The sequence below is a fragment of the Pangasianodon hypophthalmus genome, chromosome 15 (assembly GCF_027358585.1).
Source record: "Pangasianodon hypophthalmus isolate fPanHyp1 chromosome 15, fPanHyp1.pri, whole genome shotgun sequence".
NCBI lineage: Eukaryota > Metazoa > Chordata > Actinopteri > Siluriformes > Pangasiidae > Pangasianodon > Pangasianodon hypophthalmus.
In genome coordinates, this window is record NC_069724.1 from 19,975,371 (window position 1) to 19,999,409 (window position 24,039).

A 24,039-nucleotide genomic window follows, 5' to 3' on the forward strand; every position below is an offset into this window, starting at 1 on the left:
ATAAACTTAAAGACATTCATTTCAAACCAAAGAACCTTTTAGTTTTCTAAATGAATAACAATATAAGTAGTTCCTTTGGTAAGTACCGTTTTGAATCTGTTGGGTTCTTGTGGCTCTCCAGGTGATGTAGCTCTGCTTGGCCCAGGTGATCGACTGTGACAGTGCTCTCTGGTTCCGTAGCGATCGCAGGAGTAGTAACGCTGCTTTCTGTCAGTGGCCGAGGATGAGTGGTGTTTCCTCTCATGAGACCGTCCTCGGTCTCTCTCCTGTTCACGCGCTCGATCCCGCGGCTCATTGCTCAGATCTAAAAAGGGTCAGATTACTTAGACATGCTGCTTCATTAGTAAATGAGATTCAAACACAGCTGTTTCCTATCCACAAAATGAATAACATGAGTAGAACAGTAAATGAAAGCATCACAGCGATTTTTCCTGTCACTGTCTGTAGCAGTCGTGCTACTTTCTCTTCCTGCCTGTCTAGAGAAATACTTGCACAAGTTTGGGAGCTGTTTCTGTTCACTGTCCACCAGACCCTTTCATCACCCTTTCAAATGATTAGACAATTTCACAGGCAGGTACAAACAAAAATAAAAACTGTGAGAGCAGGATTAATAAAACAGTCCCATGCACATTTCCTATTATGAATAATTCAAATGATGTAGCTTAAGTTAAGGAACTTTCAAAGCCAAAATTCACAGACCAGGCTGACAGTGCCAGTATTTCAACCTCTGGGTTTTTTCCAGTGTACTATGGTGCCTAGGTTATATCTTGCATATATTATTTCCTTTCCTGGGGTACTATTTCAGAACAACATTCCAGTCATGTTCCAACAAGCTGAGAACCATAACTCATATTAAATTACTGTATAGAAGCATTTAGATCACTACAGTGTATGTCCATATTTCTGTGGGCAGAAATGTCACACATTAAGGCTGTGTTTGTATCTGACTTATGACCCATCTCAACTTACAGAACCATGACATACCCATACAATATGATGCCTTTCAATTTCATTTGGCTCTTCTTAATTGTGTGACTCAATTAAAGAAATATGTCTTATGTGTGCATTTTCTTACCCACAGAGCCAGGCTGTTCCTCACTGATAGCTCGGTCCAGGGATTTATGCTTCTTTTCTCTGCGGCGATGACAACGATGATGATGATGATGTTGATGTGCTCTGTCTCTCTCTTTCTCCTGTGTCTGTGCTGCTGGGGGCCGCTCCAATGCATAATCCCTCAAATTCAACTCTGTCCCTCCTCTCTGATAAGTCAAAGAGGAGGCTGAGCGCCGCATGGGACTGCCATCTGTGATGGGCTTTGAGATGGAGAAAAGAAAAAGAAAAAAGCCAGGATGAGAGCTCTAAAACCTGAATGAAATGACACTTTAGAACAGTCAGTAGAGTAAGATATTTCCAGAATGTTACAAACCAGCTCACAAGACCAGTGGTTTGCTAAACACACTTTCAATGCACAGTCCATGCCTATCGTTGACACACACACACACAAACGCACACACAGAAATACATATCTTGTAGAACAGGAGAAGAACACCATCACTGTCTGATACAAACCCTCGGTTGTATGAATGCTGTCATTGAGATGCTTTGTAACCATCACAGTTATAAGAAAGTATCCAAGGCCAAGCAGTGACAACAACACAAAGAAGAACTGCTGACAAATGTGCTATAAAGTATGTCTTTTAATGTAGAACTGAAAAGCACATCTGAATAACAGGTCTGTAAGCTTTATTCAGTTATTCATCTGCCAAAAGACTAGTTTTAAATCCTTTGTGTTAAAAATTTAATATCATCTTGCAAGCACAACTAAAGACCAGTGTTTGCTGACTCACTCTTATTAGTTCTGATCCAATGCTTGATAACAATTTGGTTGTTGGCTTATTGCATTTTTTTTTTTTTTTGCTAACAAGCTTTATTCACTACCAAGTTCACTTTTCAAAATCTCTTCACACATCTTTCTGAACAAACTTCGCTAAACTGTTCATTTCATGTCCAAAATGCACTACCACAACATAGCAGACACATCTAAAATTTCAAGGCTTCAAAACATCAAAACAGCACTAATTTTCTTCTATGAAGTATACCACATCAACTACAGCACAATGCGCAGCAGACAATAATAATTGGTAGCATACACTTGATGCGCTATTTGATATATTTTATTTTTATGGTAACCATTTGTGGCTCTCGAGCCATGCTCCCAGTATAGTCAACCGTGGGGAAGAGATCTATGGGGAGAGGTCAACTATAGAGCAATCCAAAAAACCCCAAGAACTGTACAAAAAGACTAAGTATATCCTGTCCAGATTAGGGTTACCAAGATCCCCTCCTGCAGCCAGGTCTGATGTTGTTATCCGCAAGTAGTGTCTGGTGACCAGACCACCCGTGTAACCCGGGAGCCATCATGCACCATTTATGCACCAACTGCAAGATGAATAGTGGGAGTCAATGTAACGCCAGACAGGCAGCAGGTACAGTATGCCATGGACAGTCTTAGACAGACTAGACCCTTGCAATGGAAACTGGCTTTGGGAACATGGAATATCACTTTGCTGGTGATGAAGAAGTCTGAGATGGACAGATATAGATTAGATATAGTTATCCTTAGATCCACACACTGTATGGGCTCCAGTATCAAATTTCTTCATTAGGAGTGGTCTCTCTTCTACTCCGGCATTTCACCAGGAGATTGGCCTCAGGCAGGTTTGGGAACACAGGGGCCCCTCAAGGATGTGTGCTGAGCCCCCTTCTCTTCACTCTGCTGACCCATGACTGCACACCATCACACAGCTCCAATCTCTTCATTCATTTGCGGACGACACGACTGTGGTGGGTCTCATTAGAAACAAAGATGAGACAGACTACAGGAGTGAGGTGAGCCGCCTGGCCGGGCGGTGTAAAGACAACAATCTCTCTCTGAATGTGGAGAAGACAAAGGAGATTGTTGTCGACTTCAGGAGAGCGCACACTCAGCATGCTCCTCTGACTATCAATGGTGCGACTGTGGAAAGAGTGAGCAGCACTAAGTTCCTGGTTGTGCACATCACAGAAAACCTCTCCTGGACTGACAACACTGCATCACTGGTCAAGAAATCACAGCAGCGTCTCTACTTCCTGCGCAAACTGAAGCGAGCCAGAGCCCCGGCCCCCATCATGTGCACCTTCTACAGAGGCACCATCGAGAGCATTCTGACGAGCTGCATCACTGTGTGGTATGGCGCCTGCAACGCATCCTGCCGAAAGACCCTCCAACGCATAGTGAGAGCAGCTGAAAAGATTGTTGGTGTCTCTCTCCCCTCCCTCCAAGACATCTACAGCACCCGTCTCACCCGAAAAGCCCTTTGCATTGCGGGTGATCCCACCCACCCGACACACAGCTTCTTCAGTCTGCTGCCATCAGGGAGAAGACTGTGGAGTCTTCAGGCCAGGACCAGTAGACTGAAGGACAGCTTCATCCACCAGGCTGTCAGGAAGCTCAACTCTCTCCCAAACTTTGACCCTCTGACCCCTAGGGTCTGAGAGTAACATAATTTCAATTCTCTCTATGTGCTGAACATGTGGCAGAATTGACAATAAAGTTGACTTTGACTTGACTTGACTTGACTTTGGATATTTATCTGTCCAGTGAACAAGAGGATTTCAAGTCTCAAAAAGGAAATTTTGGGAGGGTGGAGGATGTCTCAAGAGGATACTGCCTACTTAGTCCATAGGGTTTCTGGGGAACATCAGTGCTCATGTTGGGAATGATGGCGATACTTGGAGAGGTATCACTGAGAGGAATGGCCTCCCCAGTATAAACCCAAACAGTGAACTGTTAGACTTCTATGCAAGCCACAGATTGTCAGTAACACTTTGTTCAAACACAAGGTTGCTCATAAGTGTAATTGGTTCCAGAGCACCTTGGTCCAAAGGTTAATGATTGAGTTGTGATTGTATCAACAGAATTTAAGCCATATGTTTTGGACACTTGGCTAAAGAGAGGGGCAGAGCTGTCATCTGATCGCCACTTGGTGGTAAGTTCGAATTGTTACACAGGGTGCTGGCCAGATTTACCTGGTAAACCCAGGAAGGCCATCTGGATTTCTTGACAGAAGCTTCAGTGTGAGACAAAATTAACTCCCACCTTGGAAAGGACTTCTCCCTTATACTAATTGAGTCTGAATGGGCCAAAGGCAGCTGCAAGAAGCTGTGGCCAGAAGGCTGTTGGTGCAAGTCATTGCAGTAAACCTACAATGCACTAGTGGACGCCAATGGTGAAGGAAGCTGTCAAGTTGAAGAAGGAGGCCGTCCGAATAATGGTCTTGGAGAACTTTCCTGATTCAATTGAGAGGTATGGGAGAGCCAGAGGGGCTGCAGCAAAAGTAGTTCTAGATAAAAAAGGAGTTTGGAAACATCTATACCAAGGTTCTGAAGATGAGACTCTGATAGTTGAACCTAGATTTCACGGGGTATAATGCACATTCCACCCAGGCTGCATGACAGGTGACCATATAATTTATCATTTTTAGGGTTTTGGTTTAGTTCAAATACACTATGAGTTATACATTATACAAGTTTCACATGTAGACAGTCCACCTATTGGCATGTTTCTGGGAGGTGGGAGAAACCAGAGAACTCGGAGGAAAACAACATCCCACAGGGAGAACATGCACAGAAACTCTGCACAGGATCGAACTGGGGACCCTGGAGTTGTGAGGTAGCAATGCTACCTGCTCCACCACTGTGCTGCTCAAGTGAGAAATGTATGCATGAAAAACACATTTACAGTTTAACCCACATAGAAAGCAGATATGCTGTGAAGAGTTTTGAAAAAAGTTAGCTTTGTTCTGTAAAATGTTTATTGTTTACAATTCAAATTTTAAAAACTGTAATACAGACAAACTGATTCAATAGTTCTACACTCACTAGTGGAACAAAACCTTCTATAGCTGTGCACTTCCTCTCCCCCCAGTAGTCATTTTCTATGGTTACTGGTATGAGGGACCCTAATCTAATATATACTTGCATCAGGCCTTGTCAATAAATTAGATCTTGTGGCTCCCGTAAAAAAGTTCCTCAAACTGGGGACACTGCAAGCTGAGGATGTGAGAAGAGAGAACTTCACCATTACTACTGCCTAAACATAAGCCATAATGGTATATTACTTACACATATATACCCACAATGCTCACACATACTACATACACATGATTCATAACATCCCAACCCCAAAATGCAAACTACATAAATATGTATATTATGTGTTAATACTACAGCTATAATGTACTAGAATCTTTACAAATAAATTTTTTGGAGCTTTATGTGTTCTGACATGACCAGGCTATTTATATCTCTGAATCAGTGTATGGGACAAGCCAAGAAAGCGTGGACTGGAATGGGCAAAGCACACACAGGCCAACACAGAAGTGATATGAGTGAGGCTGAGAGGAAAAGAAGATAGCAATAGAGAGAAGTAAAGGGGTAGGTAGAGTTAGAGATAGAGAAGGGCTTGGAACATTGGTACATACTGCTAGGTATATCCCGGTGGTGTGGCGCAACTGGCTCCGCTGTAGGACAGGAAGAGGACACACAGGTGAGGAGAGCAGGGAAAACACACAGCCAACATTGACTCATTCAGCATCAGAGAGACAGTGGAGTACAGAAATGAGACAGCAGAGGAGTGGAGGAAGCATAGAGATGATAATATGTGATGATTCAATAATACGTAAGATCATAATATGAATAGAGAGATAGATAACAAGAGAGAAAGAGACAATATATTAGAGAAAGTAAGAAAAAGATACACTATGACAGATAAATTGGCAATATGATTACAATGGGATTAATCAAGTCGAAGGAGGTATGGGGGAGGAAAACTGAGGAGGAGGAACAAAAGTGTCTAAGGAATACAAAGGCTCTGGACAGGGTGGGCCGATAGAAAAGTGGGAAACACTGAGACAAGGACAGACAAGAGAAGACAGGAACAGACAAGACACAATACAATATTATACAATACAAATGACAGATGATAAGACAGAGACAGTTAGGCAACAGCAGAGACAGAAATAGTCTTCTGTAGTTACTAAAAATGTTAAGCTAAAGTAACAAGAAAAAACTGAAAAGCAACAGAAGGGAGATGAGAATGGAAACAACTTACATATAGGTTACACAAAGGGGGAATTTGTGTAATTAACTACCAGTACAACAACATAATTTGAAATACTGAGTGTGCATTTAAATGTCACTCAAAAGCACACTTATATATGTATTAGGTTATTATACACCCACATTGATTAATGCCTGCTATTATGTATAAATACCAATTAGTCCAAAAAAAATCTGTGATTCAATTTTTACAATATGGCCACGTGAATTTTTATCAGGTTATGAATCTATATGGAGATCTGTAGCAATCTGTATTGAAAATTTTCCTTTCACGCTGGGAGTATCTCTCTCATTATCTTTCTTATTTATTTTTTGTTTTTCTTTACTAAATGCCTCCCTGAAATTATCAATCATAGTGAAGGAGGTGAAACTTCGTTGCCTGTCAGTTCCAGTGAAAAGGATGTGTTCTCTGTGCTTGTTTATCTCAGTAAAGGAAGTGGGTCCTCCCACTCCGCAATGCTTAAAATAATATTTTTAAAAAATCTAGATCATATTATATTGAATTTTTGGCTACTTTAAATGTGTGTTTCAGGGAAGGAAAGATACACAAAAGTAATCACAAGAGTCTGTTTACAATAAAAGATTTAGATGTGTGTGGAGTATTTCACCCAGCACTACTAGACTTTTATTCATTCATTTGCCAAAAAAAAAAAATCTGCCTTGCTAACAAGAAAATTATAGCAGGCACAGAGGAAAAACCAGTTTTACCACAAAATCCTTAGAGTAGGTCAGTGGATGAGATAGCTCTAGCTCTTTTTCTTCCTCCAGATGCCAAATAAGTGTAAGAAAACAGTGAGGCAAACAATATGATGCTTTGTTACTTAATAATTATCAATTTCTCTATTTATTCACAACCAAAGAGACGTACCCACTTGGTTTATATTGGTTCTGTATCTAAAAAAGCAGTCCCCCATATTGCTCTAGCAGGGATCAAAAATCATAAATGCTACATTTAAGCCGTGGATGTTGACACCGCTGTATTTTACTTATCCATACATCCATTCATTCACCTGTCCATCCATCTATCCACCCATCCATCCTTCTATCCATCCATCCATCATATCCAATCTAATCCAAACATCCATCTTCCCAACTGATGAACAGCATTGATGTTGTTCATATTTTTTTCTTCCTCTTATTCCTCTATCTGTGTACCTTTCCATAATAATGCCCCTTTTTGAAAATCACTGTCTTTAAAAAACTATTAATACTGACAGATTGTGTAATCAATGAGAATGAAACAATGAGAGGCTTACCTGGAAGCCTGTACTAAGTCTGGGCATTGATGCTGCCCTCCCGTGGCCCTCCAGTGTGGAGAAGCCCCCTACATCAGAATTATTCTCCATATCCGTCATCTCTACTAATTCCTGTAAGATCCACACAGTGCACACAAACATATGCATAGACAAGTACACATGCATCACAACACACACAATACAGAGATATACACATCACTATGGTTTGACAAAGACGTAAATGGGTGAGGTGCTTGCTCGAGTAATCAACAAATGCCATTTTGGCTTTTGTTTTTTGATGTCAGGGGTACACTTCTCAGAAGAGATAGTGTTTTAGGAGAGACTACACAGAAACTACAGTAATGCTATAGACATTTGGGCTTACAGTCCACAGGTGGCTATACTGTGGACTATATAGTATAGAGTGAACTATACAGTATAGCGTGAGCTATAGTATAATGGGCTACAGTGGGGTTACATAGGGGTATAATTGTACTTATTACGCTATAATTGTAATTGTATACTTGATTATAGCAGGCTACAATGGGATATAAGGGATTTACAGTGAGTGGGCTATAAGGATCTGTCATGGACTACAGAGTTGCTATAGAGGGCTATAACAGTATATTATAGGTTATTATGTGTTAGAATCGGTAGAATGGTCTTCAGTGGGGCTACAGAAAGCTATGAACCAGAATGCTGGTAAGCCACAAGAGTTGGGAGCTGGTTATACTGATCAGAGTACTCCAATACCTGAGATTCAGTTTTTGGCACATCTTCTGAATAAATGGAATTCCTTCCCTTCTGAAGCGTCTCTGCTGAAGGAGAATTCTTCATGGTACTGCTTTTTCTGTGATCACACATGCCAAAGCATATATAATAATAATAATATAATTATTCAAAATATAGTTATTCAAAATAATAAAGAATAGTCATGAAGCCAAGCATGGTTGAGATGCAGAAGATACTCACACTGGCTCCCCATTGGTTAAGAGAGGGGTTGTGGGAGGGAACTCTGGATGTGGAGATGAATCAGTTTGAAAAGGTGGCAGTTTGGCACTCTTGATTGATGGCTCTTGTTCGTGTATGTGGGTGAGGGGTAACATGGGCTTGAAGAGAGACCCCATTTTACTCTGCAAAGTAGGAAAGACATCTGCTTTAATACTGCTCAACACTGTTTGTGGTTCAAACAATGAGAAAGATAATTATAAAGCATTATGATCCCTTATCACCCATAATAAACATCCCATTAAATTAAATATCTCACAGGACAGTGCAGGCCTCGGTTCCCTTAAATGTAATTTAAAGCTATTCGCTTCTTGTTATTTTTCTTAAAAACAGTTGTATATAATAACGAAAGCTTTGTTCAAGAGTCACATGGATAGATCATGTATGTTGTATCGAGGTTGATGGAAGAGTACCAGTGCTCCTGAAGTGGGCTGCTGCTCCTGGAGTCTTTTGGCCCGGTTCTGCTTGTAGTAATCAAAGATCATCAGCGCAGCATACACTTTCCCAACTGTCAACTCGTTATCTGATATACACAGAGAAGTTGGGATGTGAGGCGTGGCGTGCTTCTGCTTGGTTAATTAACCTCATTCAATAGCAGTTAAGGCTCAAAGAAAGACTATATGGGTGTGATGCAATGCCGCTATCTGTATTTTAATCTTTTTAGTGCTCCAAATGTCTGTATCTGTACCTGTATTTAGGACTTAAACTACGTTACCACTATGTCCCCAGAAACACTAGAAAACCCATAAATAGAAATACCATCACTATCAGCATGGTGTGTGAATTCTGGCTCTGAGAGTTCCTCAACCTCAGCTACACCATGCGAGTTCATTGCTGGTCTCAACTACAGATGTGCATGGGACTGTTTTTTAAAATGCAGTTATTCATGCACTCATGCAGTTTTTATTTGTACCTGCCTGCAATGTTTTCTAATAAACTTAGATGGTTCTATTCCCTAATATAATCCCTAAATATAAACAAACTAGTAGCCAGATTTAAACCACTGCTTGTAAATGCAATCGCACAGCGTTGTCTCGTGAGCCTCCTGTCTAACTGCTTGTCCACACCTTCATGAAAATAAAAAACCTCCCACTCGTGTGACTTATTGTTGTGTCACGCAGGATTCCCTGTCCCGATGCACATCTGAAAATGGCTATTAGTGTTATAATGTGTTACAAACACTACACAATGCATTAACAATTTATAATGTATTATAAACATTGCTAAAAAATGTAATGTATTGCTGTATATCAGTATATGTGTGTATAATGTTTTAAGAATGCATTATAACAAGTTATGAACATGTTATGATTCTTTCTAACAAGCTTTATAAAAACTGCACCTTGTATTTGTATCTGTATTTGTATCTGTTTGTAACACATTATTTGTTCACTCCGAATAATGTTTTTGTATTTGGTTCCACCCCTAAAGTATAAACTTTTTAAAATAGTGGAAGCAAATAAAATTGTTGCTGGATATAAACAAATGTTTATACAGTTTTCCCAGATTGCATATTAAGTGAAGGTATAAAAATCAAGCTTGTTAGTGGCTTCGTGCTATCAGAAATGAAAATCAGGGGCAAGTATGGTCAAACTTAGCACTACATGCCACTAGAGGGCAGCAAATGTTTCATTTTGAAATTCACACAGAGCATTACAGAGCAGCCATGCATATTCCAGGTTGTATTATCGTAATTCATTTGTGTAATGTCAACACAGTCACTTCCCAGAATGCAAAGGGGCAGAGCTTACGTTTATGAGGTGTTACCAGCAAGTCCACAGTGTTTGATGACAGGCTGGGCCACACTTTATTGATCTCCCTCCTCAAGTCAGCATCACAGAGACGCTGGGCAAGAACACCTGAAAGACAAGAGCAATAATAACGCTAAAGTACTGTGTACTTACTGTTCATGATTTTCATTTACTACATGAGGGATCGATCAATCCAATTAAAAATCAGGGTCATCAGTAAGACTAGAAACGTGACCTTGAACAGAAGAGGGCATGGAAGTAAAATGTCAGAGGGGCTGGTAAAAGCAAAGATGCACCATAGCTAAGCTGAACAGCCATGAAATGAGCACGCACCTGATGCCAGTTTGATATCCAGGGCTGTGCGTATGAGAGCCATCAGCGTGGACGTGAAGTGGACTGTGTTGTCATCAGCAATGGGCATGTTCATCCTCACCAAGCGCTGCAGATAGATGTACATAGAATCAAGAATCACGTGCGAAAGATGTGACAAAGCAAAAAGCTTAACACGTGCTGACTGAGTGTGCATTGTGCTGGTTGAGAGGACTCTGATTTGATTCTGAAAGCAACATTTAGAGATTTGTATATGTGCACACACATATACATACATACATACATATACATATACATATATATATATATATATATATATATATATATATATATATATATATATATATATATATGTATATGAATGTATGTATGTATGTGTGTGTGTGTGTGTGTGTGTGTGTGTGTGTGTATATACTGTATATATACACATACATACATACACTTTTATGTGAATTCTCATTTTCATCTCCAGCACACCACATGACTCTGCCAGGCCATTTGAAAAAAAAAATAGATGATGAGAAAAAATTATATCTCATGCAGATGCTGTATAGGGATAATAAGCTACCTTGAAGATGTGCGTATGCGTGACATACAATGGACAGTGCATCTGCTCCAGCAAGAATGGGCGATGCATTTTTAGCCATTTCGAGCTTCAATTCTAGTCTTTTTAAAACCTGACCACATGCTTTGAGCAAGTTCAATTCATCAAACAATAGCCACTGATCAGGCACATGTTGATATAAGCTTCTTTCATAAAGAAAGCACTTGATCTCTCTCTGTGTAAACACAGCTGTCCACACAGGCCACAGATTACTGTCCATGTACATTTCGCATTCACAGTGGGAAGGTTAGTCCTACACAGAATAACTTAGATGCATGAGGTATGTGGGGGTTTTGCCCATAATGACTGCCATTTTTGCACTTTCAGAGTGAAAAGAGAGAGTGAGGTAGGGAAGAAAAGCTTTCTCTCAGCAGAAAGGATGAAGGTAACCTCAGAGACAAGGAAGAGAAGGACACACTGTAGGACACACGCAGACCAGGGCACAGAAACACAAACACACACACACAAAAAAAAAACAAACACACACACACTCACAGGAGGTGGCCCTATCTATATCTGTTTACTGCTGCAAATATTCGTATCTGTATTCAGATTAACCCAGAAGGGGGCGTGACCTAAACCAGAAGGGATGTGCACAAGACTTTTTTTCCTCTCACTCGTACAGTTACTATTTTTGTTTGTACCACCCTACAACATTTTTTTAACAAATTTAGTATTTAGTAAATATAAATAAACAAGTAATTTCAACCATAGTGACCCTGACCCCAAAGTTACTAATGATGAATGAATAAACTCAGTAAATACATCATTGTAAATAAAACGTTCATGTGCATGTTAATGAACGTGGTATTTCTTTATCCCACAAGCTCCATATCTGACAGCTTGCCCACATAAAAGTAAAAACCTGCTCACGTGACCTTTTCGTTGCGTCTCACAGGATCCCAGTCTTGATGTACACCTCTAGTCATAACCAGATTAAAAACAACAACAACAACAACAACAACAATAACAACAAAACCCTATAGTGTGCCTCTTATTCATATCTCTGTTTGCATTTGCTTAGAACACATTACCCATTCATTCCGAATAATGCATTTGAATTCGGTTACACTAAGGCATACACACATTGTCTAGTCATTAGAACCAAGTGAACTCTCAACTAACAAGACACTTATCTACTGTAACACAACTAAAGGTTACTTAGACAGCAGAAAAGCAAGAGACATGGGTGTACAGTGCGGCTACATGGTGATTAAAGCAGGGAGATGCAGACAGCAGCAGACAGTCTAGCACCGCCTTTATTAGACTTGGGCCCGCCTGGGAAGATGTTTCCACAACAACAAACAAGAAAAAAAAAAGAAAGCGAGATTTATGTGTGTGCGTTTGGGGGATGGAGGGGGAGGGGGTAGCATGTCTCGCTTCACTGAACACACATTTACAGCACACTTTTTTCCCTCTTTCATCCCAATCAATTCACTTCTCTAAAGCGAGGGTGGGGGAGAGGTGTGTACACAAACACTTACAGAAACACCAAGCACACACAGATATAGGCCGTGGAGAGTTGCCTGATAGACAGACACATGAATCTCAGACAGCTGGACGACTAAAGGTTGCTGGCTAGAGAAGTCGCAGCTGTACAAAGTGCTGACAGGTGTTTCTGTACTGAATGACCTGATAGTCTTAGCTATCACTTCCTTTACTACTTTAATCAATATTTGCCAGAAGAGTATTTAGCTTGAAATATTTAACAAAGTTACACTACAAGGCAACATATGCAAATTGTAAGATAACATTAGTTAGCGAGCTAACTCATATCCAGGACATGAGGCAGGCTTATTAAAAAGCCAAGTCATGTTTGTATCTTCGCATTTCCAAATTGTGAAGCCTACCAACATTCTTAAAATGTCTTGCTAACAGGAAAAACTATCTAACATCGGCCAATTCAGAGTCGGAAGCCAAATGTTGTGTCAATATTTTCTCTGGGGAAGATTGATTTTCTGTGCTCCCCATTCAGATTATGTAAATTATCGGTTTGCAGTTCCAGCTTCTAAAGTTGTCAGATTTTTCTTGAGCAGAGGTGTGTGAGATGGAGTTTTTCATTAGTGTTCAGAAACGAGTACTTTCCGTTAAGCCTGAAAAAAAAAAATCAGGGATAGGAAATGCAAATCATGTTTTTTTCCTAACATAAAAGCAAGGGACATTTAAAAAATAAAAAAGACTAATACAACGATATATGATATATGATGATAATATGATATATGTACATATAGCACGTAACTGATTCGTGCCTCTGTTTTTTCAAACTCAACCCCGCCTTACTCAGTGCTTAAGTCTGTAACTACGTCTGAATACCGATGTGCGTGATGTCAGTATTAACTCCTCACTCTGAGTGCTTAACTCAACTTTCAATATGTATCTATGAGAATATTATAGAAGTATTATACTGCAAAAAAGCATTCACCCTAGGGTGAATGGGAGTTCGAATCCTGATGATGCCACATCTGTGGCCGGGACTCAAGGGAGCAAAATTGGCCATGCTCTCTGGGTGGGAAGGATGGAACACTCTGTCTTCCCTGTCAATCACAGTGACAATCGCCAATCATGGATGTCTGTGAACTCATGTATGCGGAAGAGGGCAGATAGCGATTTCCTCCAAGTGCATTATGCTTCCATGTGACATAGCATGAACAGCTTGATAAGATTACGAAAAATGATCTTAGAATAGTCATGCCTATGTAAATTCAAATGATTTAATTTGCATTTGTTTTTTTACATGATTTAGCTAAGATTTTAAAAGTTTCAACTGTAATAAACTGCAGTTTATCATGATATGAAAATTTAGCACATGCTAAACTTTCACGTTTTCAACAGTTATGATGGCACATTAAAGCAAAGGCAACAGGTACACAGCACAAACAACAAGAAAAGTACTGACACACCTACAGCACAGAAGCCTGACAGCAACACTATCCAGTGAGCAAAGAGCACATACACAAACGGTGGGCATAGTGGGTGTGATTGGGAAGAGTGAGTGTGATTGGGAAGACAGGAAGAGGGCGGGTCTACCTTGTAGGCAACTCGCGATGGACATTTCTTTCCCAAACCTAGCGGAGGTGACATGTGACGTAGCATTTCGTACATATCGAGGTAGGATATGCGCCCACTTCACAGAGGTGGCAGCCACAGTTCAAAGGTCAAAGATCACACAAAAGGGAAGGACGGTGAGCGGGAGGAGAACAGTGGAGAAATGAAAGAAAACAAAATAAAAATATAATCAGTGTGGAGAAACAGTCATTATAAGAGTTATTATTATTTTGGGGGGAACTGTGTGGCTGTGAGACAGCATCTTTGCCCAAGAAGGAGCACAGATGAATTTGGGATGCAAAAGAAGAAACTCACATAATGAGTTTCACATAATGAGCTGTAAATAGGAGAGCAAGGGTCAGATGGTGAACAGGGCAACAACACTGTCCTTCTCTTTCTGCATGGCATGCTTTGAAAGTTGATCAACCAATCAGATCCACAGGAACAAAGCTCACACAGTGATGTTTTTTTTATTCTGAATAGTCAATTCTCAGCAACATGTATAATGTTCTCAGCAACATGTATGTGCTCATGTATAATGAACTACGAACATATTCATAACATGTTATAATGCACTCAAAAGGCACATTGGGGTATTTATTTATTTATGAAAATGCATTGCACTTTATAGCCATGTTTATAATGCATTTTGAATTGTTAGCATAAATGCATTATAAGTTAATAAATGTAGTAAGTTGACTGTTTATTATTCAGTAATAGACATTTTATGTCTATTAATAATTACAGTTTAATAATTACAATTCTTGGGCTTGATACAATTGTGAGAAAAGTCTTACTTTTACTTAGAGCCCACAAAAATAAATGTTATTATAACATTTATACTAATTTATAAATTTTGTGACATATGAATGGCTTTATTATCATTGTACAAGTACAATGAGATTCAGTGCAGTTCCTCATTAAGCTGGTAAATATTAAAACAATTATAAACAATAAAGCAAAATAAATAAATAAATAAATAAAAGTAAAAATTTATATAAATGTAAATATTTATCTTAAATGTTTATCTGTTATAGCAAGTATATGCTACAAGACACTAAATATATAAAATTAAATTAAAAATGTGTGTGCGTGTGTGTGTGTGTGTGTGTGTGTGTGTGTCTACAATACACTAAAAAAGATATATGTTGTATCTGGTGAGAATGTACAAAATTTGGAAAAAAAAAAAGAAAATGTCAAACATTAAACATAATACAGTACACAAGCCCAGTTTTTCTGACACTGATGATGTGTTTATAATAAAGCATTACATTCACAGCTATTCATAATGCATAATAGACATTGCTATGAAGTGCAATTATAACAACATAACATTTATGAATGTATTTATAAATAATTATAGATATACACTTCATAGAAATTGCATGTGCATTAATGACATAAAGGATCGGCATGAGGTGAGTGACTCAGTATGCAGTGTGGCTTTGTTTCCTGTAGTTTCCATGGTTACCGGTATTTAGATTAGTGTAGAGGGGAGAGGGATGGGTGTAATCATTCACTAGCATTAACCAGGCAATATTACGAGCGTTGATTAGGACTACAGCACTGCCCGTTGTAGGGGGAAGTGTGTAGGTTTGCAAACCTTGTATGCCACCCTATTAGGGCAGTTCTTTCCTAAGCCAAGAGGGGGCGAAATGACACGTAACAAATTGTACATATCCATATAGCGTATCCTTCCGCTGCAAGAAACAGATGTGAGTTAAACCACAATACATTTGACACAGAAGCTTTGTAGAATAAATGCATACAGAGTTGACTGGCTTGAATGGCAACAATGTTGAATCTTTTCTGTAATGTAATGCCATGTGGGCTCTTTATGGCTGGATTAAGCTCTCAGTGCTGACAGAGAAAAGAATCTTTAAACTTTTAAACCCGTTTTTTTTGTGTCAGCAATGACATATCTCTGCTCTTTGACTTTATTTTCGTAATCTTGACAGGGCCACTGTCAAGTTTTCTTAAGGATGGACTGTCTGTGAGTGACACGTACCAGGCAGCGGGGTCGTAATCTGCCCAGACGCGGATGAACTCATCCAGATGGTGAGGGCCGAGGATGGAAGCATCTCGTGTCAAGTATTCAAAGTTGTCCATGATGACAGCCACGAACAAATTCAGCATCTGAAATGGAATAAGGAAGGATGAAGAAAGGAGCATCTATCAATATTTATCAATAGCTTGACAATGAAACTATTAGCAGTGTGTTATATTACAAGGTCTCATCAATGACATAATAAGAATGATGAGGAGTGGTCTTCATACCAACTTTAAAAAATAAATAAATCAATTCAAACCTGCAATGGTCTACTGGGTTTATACCATGTAGCCTCCAAATACCAAACATGATACCGAAAAACCCTTAGACCCTTTGTGTAACTTTGATTGAAGAAAGTGTGTTTAGTCTATCTACAGTTCATTTCTCCTCTGAAGGCATTTTGCAGAAAAATGATGATAGAGTAAGTAATCCACCTCATTTGCAATTATTACACCTGCAATATTTTATCAGAACCTTTTCATACACTGCTGATGATGTGTTCCTGATGTTCCCAATGATTTCAGCCCAAATGCAAGACTGTGTTTGGGGGCTGCATGAATCTACAGTCTGGGCTGGAAAGAAATCATCCCCAGCATCACTTCTTCATACCATTCTATGTGTCTTTATTATGACCATTGTTGTAGCTGTTGCACCAAAATAATCCACCTTAAGCCATTTGTTAACAGCAAATAATCTGAAAATAATATTTCTTTATGCATGACTGTGTGTTTGTACAAACCAGGAACGAGCAGAGGAAGATGAAGGAGACGAAATAGAAGTATGCAAAATCACTGCCACACCCATTGTCATTGGAACCTGAGAGCTTGTCACATTTCTTGCCACCCAAACACGACAGCATAATCTCATGCCACGCCTCGCCTGTGGCGCTCCTGTTGTTCACAACAGACACAAAAGAGAAAAATTAAGAATAACCTATGTAGACCCACAAAGAAATTAGGTCTAGAATATTGGACAAAAGTACTTTCTTACAAGCTGCAGTCTATGGAGCCCAAAATGCTTAAAAGGTTTTTACCTGAAAAGTAGCATAAGTGCCTGAAAGAAGGTCTGGAAGTTGTTGTGATGGTTGATTGCTGATTCATCATTTAACTCAATGTTTCCAAACACCTAACACAAAGATAGGACTTGGTTATGACAGGACAGCGAGACTCTACATGCATCTCAAATGCTGGACAGGATTGAGGCTGCACTGAACCAGCTGCAGAGTTCAGACACAGAATTCACAGAACCTGTAGGCCAGACCACATTCTCCAGTTTCTCATCTCAAAATATCTCTGAGTTGTAGGGATGCATGATATCCTGGGAGCACAGGATATAAGCACTGAAGTGATATGTGGAAGTACCTTAAAATTAAATGGAAATGTTAAAGGTTTTAAATGGCAGAATGTTAACTGAGTGCTGTTCAAACAAATTTCAACCATCTGTGTAATCACAACTAGCCATCCAAGAGAAGTTCGCTATTTAAAAATGCAGCTTTTAATTGCTTTAAAACAGACATATTTACAAATCTAACAGCATTACATACAAAAACATACAAAAAACCTCAATTTGGCGACGCTGCATAGGAGACCTCATTGGTTGAAAAGTGGAGCAGACTTTTATAGATGAATTATAATTGGGTAAAGGGTTCAGTCCCATATCTCAGCATACGGATGATTATACAGCTCACTGATTACGCAGCTCTTCTCATTGCATATGATGCAATTAAGCATTGATTTACAATGGCATCTTAACCGACTGAATAGCAGGCACCCTAGTTTCAAACACAATATAGGAGATTGCCTGTGCACTGCTAAACGGGCAATCAAACTTGGATCTATCCATTAGAATGACGAGACTGCCTTCCTGCCATACTGGCTGTGCCACCAAGACGCTTTCACTTACACAAAGCAGAATATATCCTGCGGTCTTCTTTTAATAAAAATATAGTAGATATAAGAAGCTGTTAACTTGCTCTTATCTCTATTTTTGAACTTTCACACCTCATGTGTAGCAGATGTGTGGCCTGTGTTTTAAAGAAGGGTTCAGTCCTGTGTCTCAGGATATTGGTGATTATACAGTTCACTGATTACACTGCTTCTCTCAGTCCTCAGAAATGCAATGAGCATTGATTTACAATTCCATCCTAATCGACTGAACAGCAGGCTTCCAGAAACCAATAAGCAAGATGCTCTTAATTTCATTCAGTCTGAACTGAAGTACAGGCAATGGATGTAGTAACAGATGTAACATCCTCATTATTTCATTAATCAGCTCCATTAAAATTATTATCCAGACAAGAATGATATAATTACCAAAGAGCACACTTTAAGAATTGTGCTTTATTACAAACTGCTATTTACAGCCAAATGAAGACGAGTGTTATTTTCATTTTCATATAATAATGCATTCTTTTAAATACAGATAAATCACATTTGTGTCGATGACCTGGTATTGAAACTACATATGCCGCAAGCTGCATCCTAAGGAAAAGTGGAGGTGGAGCTAATTTCAGGGCCAGAAATCTTTCAGTAGAATGCTGAAACAAAAACACTAGCTGGATCCACTGCATGGCAATAGACAGAATAAGTTTTATTAACTCTTTAAACTCCAGGCTTATTTTTCAAAGCATATTGGTCCATTACTACAGTGAAAGTAAATATATGTAGTTACATATAATTGAAGTTTGGGGGGTATAACGGGTTTAAAAGAAAAAAAAAAGTGATGTAGAATGGAAGATAATGGATTTTACAGGAATTATTTAAGAAACGCGAACTTAATGAAAATGAATAAATGAATAAAAATGGTTTGTTTATGATAAAATTGTGATGTCCCCTCCTTGATACTTTCGTTTAAGAAAGCAACCTTTTCTCACCATCCATGGTTTGCAAAATATAATGGTACCGCTAATGTTCATTCTGTCTGTAGCAGGACAAAATGGAAGGCTTTCAAACATGAACCATTACAGCAAGTACCTTTAAATGTAATTGACAGTGCTGAAGTAGCACTCACCTGCATCCCAATGATGGCGTAGATAAAGAAGAGCATGGCAATGAGCAGACACACATACGGCAGTGCCTACAAGACAATAAAGAGCTTTTTTAATATCAGAAAATGGTGGCAAGGCTAGCCTCAGGTTTACATATACATAAAGGAGTTATCCAGATATGAGGAGTGTAGTTTCACTGTCTGTATCTGTTTAGTGCTCCAAATATCCACATCTGCATCTGTATTTAGATGTAACTCAAAGTGTGTGAGGCCTAAATCTGATTTTTTTTAAATGAACCCTACCACTATGCCCCCAGAAACTCTGAACACTGAAAAATACTGGAAGAAACCCACAGGTAGAAAGGCAAGCACTGTCAGCATGGCCTGTGAATACTGTCTCAGACAGAACCTCAGCTGCATCACTCAAGTTGATAGTTGGGCTCAACTAGAGATGCGTGTGGGACTGCTTTTTAAAAATTCTAGCAAATTTAGTTGGTTCTATTTCCCAAAATATAAACAATCTATTAGTCTAATTTAAACTGCCACAATCTTGACCAGGCAGTTACTAAGGATGCTGTAACTGCATCCTGCAGCACCACAAATTTATGGTAATAAACAGTGTCTTTCTTTGTATGGCAAGCTTCAATTCTTACCACTCAGTCTGACCTCCATGAAAATAAAAACCTCCTACTGTTGTATTTGTATTTGGTTACATCCCAACCAGACATGATTAACAAAATATTGTGGAAAAAACACATAATTGAGTTAACCTTTCTACACTCTGCAGTCTTATATCTCATTCAAAACCTCAACATGACAGAGTAAAAAAAACGAGTGAAATAATAATGGTCATCAATTAACAAAAGACTATGACTCACATCAGAGCATGAAATATCATGAATAATAAATAAGACCAGCTCATGCTTCATTATAATATTCTACCAAATGTACTCTCTAATTTTCAAACAAGTAATGACTGTCACTCATCTCAGCAGATGTCACACATCTAACTGCTACTACTGTAATAAAAGTGCTCATATATTTAAAAAAGCATAGCATGGAGAACAAAAAAAAAGTAAAAAAAAAAAAAAAAGAAAAATCAGATACAAAAGTACAAGTGGTGCAAAAGAAGTGTAATTGGTTTAGCTTGCTAGCAATTAAAAGACCATATATTTTAGCTTGCTAGCACTTTTTTTTGCACCTTTTGCATTTCAGGCATTAAAGTCAGGCATCTAAAAAGGGCAGATATTAAAGGTCCAAACCTTAAAAGACTGGACAAAGGTCCAGAGCAGGATACGGATGGTGTAGCCTTGCCTCAGGAGCTTGATGAGTCGAGCAGCTCGAAACAGCCTCAGAAAGCTTAGGTTGATTAGCTTGTTCTGCTGAAAAAGTGACAATCCACACAGACCATGTTAGCCTGTACTCATGTTAGTCCTACTGGCCATTCGGTCAGTGTCTTTTGATCTATTATGCATTACAGCAAGCATTTCCAAAATCAAAATCAGCAGATTTCAATTTCATTTCAAGAGGAGACATGATTCCTGCTGGCCACCTTCATGCACTTTAGTGGCACTGATTGTTAAAATGATTGCTCTTAAAAAGAGCTGAAATCATGCATATGCAATTGTCAGTAGTGACTTTTTTAGTATTGGTTTCAAAGAATAAGAAACCAATATTATTATGTATTTAAAAAGGTTCATTCCCACAACTGTGCAGTAAGATTTAAGAATCTAGTGCTAGTGATGGGTGTTCAGGAAAATGTTACTAAATGGACACTCAGTAAGTTTAGTTGATAGAAATAGAAAGTCAAGCGAATACTAAACAGAAAATTAACCTGTTCATTTTCTTGTGGATGCTATGTGCTACTATAATTTTAGCGCAAGGTAAAGGCTAAAGTAGTTTAAATTGGTTGGGTGTCCACATATTTTTGGCAATATAGTGTATCTGGATATGATTGGGTTTTCATTCCAACGAAGTAAGGAGCAAACCTGATTCCCTGTTTTAAGTGGTGTGTCTTAGTGTATGGAAATAATATGCTTTAGGATTTGTAGCAGATTTTTCCAAAAGAGTTATCATTTAATTTCAGATTTGCAAATGTCAATGTGGGCGTGACCTTGTATTATAACAAACATGCTTGATCAACATGCCTCTGTACAAACTCCTATTCTACTATGCTAGTCAAGCAGAAATAAACACAACAATGCATGCATGGAGAATCTGTTGTACAAACCTAACAAATTATGGACTTAGAAGCATCTGAATATCATGCCTAGAAAATTGACTTAAGCATGTGCGTAAGCTGATTCTGAAGATGTGTAACTTTCCCCACATAAATATCAACCTATTGAGTCATCAGCTCTGAATATGGCCCTAGGTTGCACAAACCCAAAAAAGCCATTTTAAACAGGAATGCATAGTTTGGTTAAAAGCAACATTAGCCTTGTGATTGGTGGGGATAAATCTTAAGCAAATTTCAGCAAAAATTAGGACTGCCCAATTTATATTAAAAGCATCCAAAGGGAAGGAATACTGTATATCTGTATGTAGACATTATGAATAACATTATAATTATTCATATTTTGCATGCTCACATTGTGTATCCACAAGACAACATTAAGTTTAGGTTTCCTGAAAGTTTTAATAAAAGATATAATCATTTAGTGAAGTTTAACCAGTTTAATCATGCACATCACTAAACAATACCCTAAAACCACAAATTCACTGCAAAAAATGTCATGGTAGCAAGTGAATATATCTTGCATTTAGTCAGATTTATCTAGTATTCCCTATTATAAAACTAAAATACACCAAATATAAGATTATTAAACCTATATCTAGACATTTTTTTACTCATTTTAAGCCTTAAATGTTCCTATTCTATAGGCAGATAATTTTGCTTCTATCTACAAATAAATGCTTACAATTAGCAAAATTATTTGCCAAAAGAACAAGAATATTTCAAGCTTTAATTTAGTAAAAATGTCTAGAAATAGGTTTAATAATCGTTTGGTTTATTGTCTTTTGGTTTATTGTAGGCTTATAACAGGAAATACTAGATTAATGTAAAATATTATTGATATTTTAACTTGCTAAGTTTTTTTCTTTTTTGCAGTGTTGGCACTGTATCTTAAAATCAAACAGACAAATAGGTGATTATCCACATATATATATAAACAGGCAGGACAGATGGACAGAAGCAGAGCAGGACAAATAAAGCCACTTACCGTCTGTGGAGTCCATTATGGAGAGAAGGGGACAGGTGCCAACAGAGATTTAGTATGGAAACAGAGTGACAGTGAAATCATTAGGAGGGGCGAGAGTCTACTCTGACACACTGAGACTCGACTGTCAGCACTCATTGGGGAGATGTGTGCACTGCAGAGCTTCATCGGATGAATCTCCTCTTCTAAATTTGCCGAATGAACACGTGAGTAAAATAAGACTTGAAATAGGAATTACGCTACAGGCCTTTTTAAAACTGTAAGTCTCAATAATTAGATGCAAGTTGATTTGTTATGATTCAGAAGTGAAACTGCAGTTCAGGGTTTGCTGGGTGCTCCAAAAACAGATCCCGAAGTCTCACCCTTGCTTCAGTGGATAATCTCTCCTAGATACTGTAGACTTGTACCTAAGAGCTGCTGCTGTACTCATAATGACTGTCCTGTTCTCATTCTAGGACTCCAATTTATAATATGTTTATTCTTACCATTTTCATCACACTTACTACTGTTTGTCTTTACTCTTCTACACCTGTATACTCTAATGATTTATGACACATTGTCTGGCAAGGAAATCTACATCTGGATATCTTTAAAACTGCTTTGTGACAATATCTAATGTTAAAAGTGCTTTTGAATGGAACTTTGCTCTTGTGTGGGGTTTGATGTTGCTGTGAGCATGTTCTTCCATCTTGCCTTCTCGGTCTTGTCTTACTCTCATTATTCCACAGTGAGAAAGAGAAAATTGCAGACACACAAACATCTAGACAAAACATTGAAAGCCCATACATAAACACACCATCATTGTCCTATACATGATCCTGTTCTCCATAAGTAAACCTGTACAGAGATGACCATCTCAACTGCTTACCTTAATTTCAGTAAACAGGATGTCAGTGATACTGCCCAGTACTGTTACGAGGTCGAATATGTTCCAGGCTTCTCTCAGGTAGTTCTGGATGAAATTTAAGAGAGGATCAGAGAAATGGGAGAAATAGACTTTGTTACTATAATACTACAAATTCAAAATCAATACACAATCAATCCCTGAAAATAATGTTTTAAATGAAGGTCAAACCACACACACATACAGTATAACCTTTCATACATTGGATCATCCATGACAGGCTGATCTGTCAGGAGATGCAGTCATGTCTACATGTCTCTTCTGAATGCCACAGTGATTTGTCGAGTAGTGGCTGCCGAGGGCTTAGAACAACGGCAGCGAGGCCACGCCATCTGCCGCCAGCTCAGAACAGGTGGAGGTAAGAGCATCATGCAGGGGCCAGAGTCATTTAATAAATGAGGCTACTAAATGGAAATGGAGCTTGAGACAGGCCCTGCTGCTGCAGGCACTGAGAGCACAGATTTATGTGCCACTATTAGTGCCCTTGCCTATCCATCATCATTGTGCAGTTCACATGCTTTCACCAAAATCCCTTCTTCTTAGCTAATTCCTCTAATTAGCCAACATCAACATCAGCGTGATTTTAAACATCAGGGGCTGTATTCAGAGTTGGCGACTTCAGATTAAAAGTTACGTCAAGATTTATGCATAGTAATTTGATTTAACCGTATGGCTTCCACCCACACTACTGAATAAAACAGCACTTGATCCAGCACATTTTGAATAAAATAGCACTTGATCCAGCAT

General features: G+C 38.7%; 1 protein-coding gene across 4 annotated transcripts in view; it reads right to left on the minus strand.

Annotated features, from left to right (window-relative positions):
• The window catches only part of cacna1bb (calcium channel, voltage-dependent, N type, alpha 1B subunit, b), a 129,855-nt gene that overhangs the window by 4,133 nt on the left and 101,683 nt on the right, over positions 1-24,039 (minus strand). For 2 of the 4 annotated variants that reach the window (XM_053240203.1, XM_053240201.1), the window contains exons 35-50: positions 23,257-23,340; positions 20,430-20,549; positions 19,192-19,257; positions 17,216-17,307; positions 16,922-17,072; positions 16,141-16,268; positions 14,115-14,211; positions 10,487-10,592; positions 10,154-10,261; positions 8,816-8,925; positions 8,367-8,527; positions 8,148-8,244; positions 7,416-7,526; positions 5,523-5,561; positions 1,076-1,313; positions 87-304 (exon numbers count right to left, since the gene is read on the minus strand). In XM_053240203.1, the coding sequence (XP_053096178.1) occupies positions 87-304; positions 1,076-1,313; positions 5,523-5,561; positions 7,416-7,526; positions 8,148-8,244; positions 8,367-8,527; positions 8,816-8,925; positions 10,154-10,261; positions 10,487-10,592; positions 14,115-14,211; positions 16,141-16,268; positions 16,922-17,072; positions 17,216-17,307; positions 19,192-19,257; positions 20,430-20,549; positions 23,257-23,340 (1,926 nt within the window). Of the gene's footprint in view, positions 1-86; positions 305-1,075; positions 1,314-5,522; positions 5,562-7,415; positions 7,527-8,147; positions 8,245-8,366; positions 8,528-8,815; positions 8,926-10,153; positions 10,262-10,486; positions 10,593-14,114; positions 14,212-15,735; positions 15,833-16,140; positions 16,269-16,921; positions 17,073-17,215; positions 17,308-19,191; positions 19,258-20,429; positions 20,550-23,256; positions 23,341-24,039 lie in introns of all 4 variants that reach the window. The other 2 variants (XM_053240202.1, XM_053240204.1) reach the window with 2 other exon arrangements.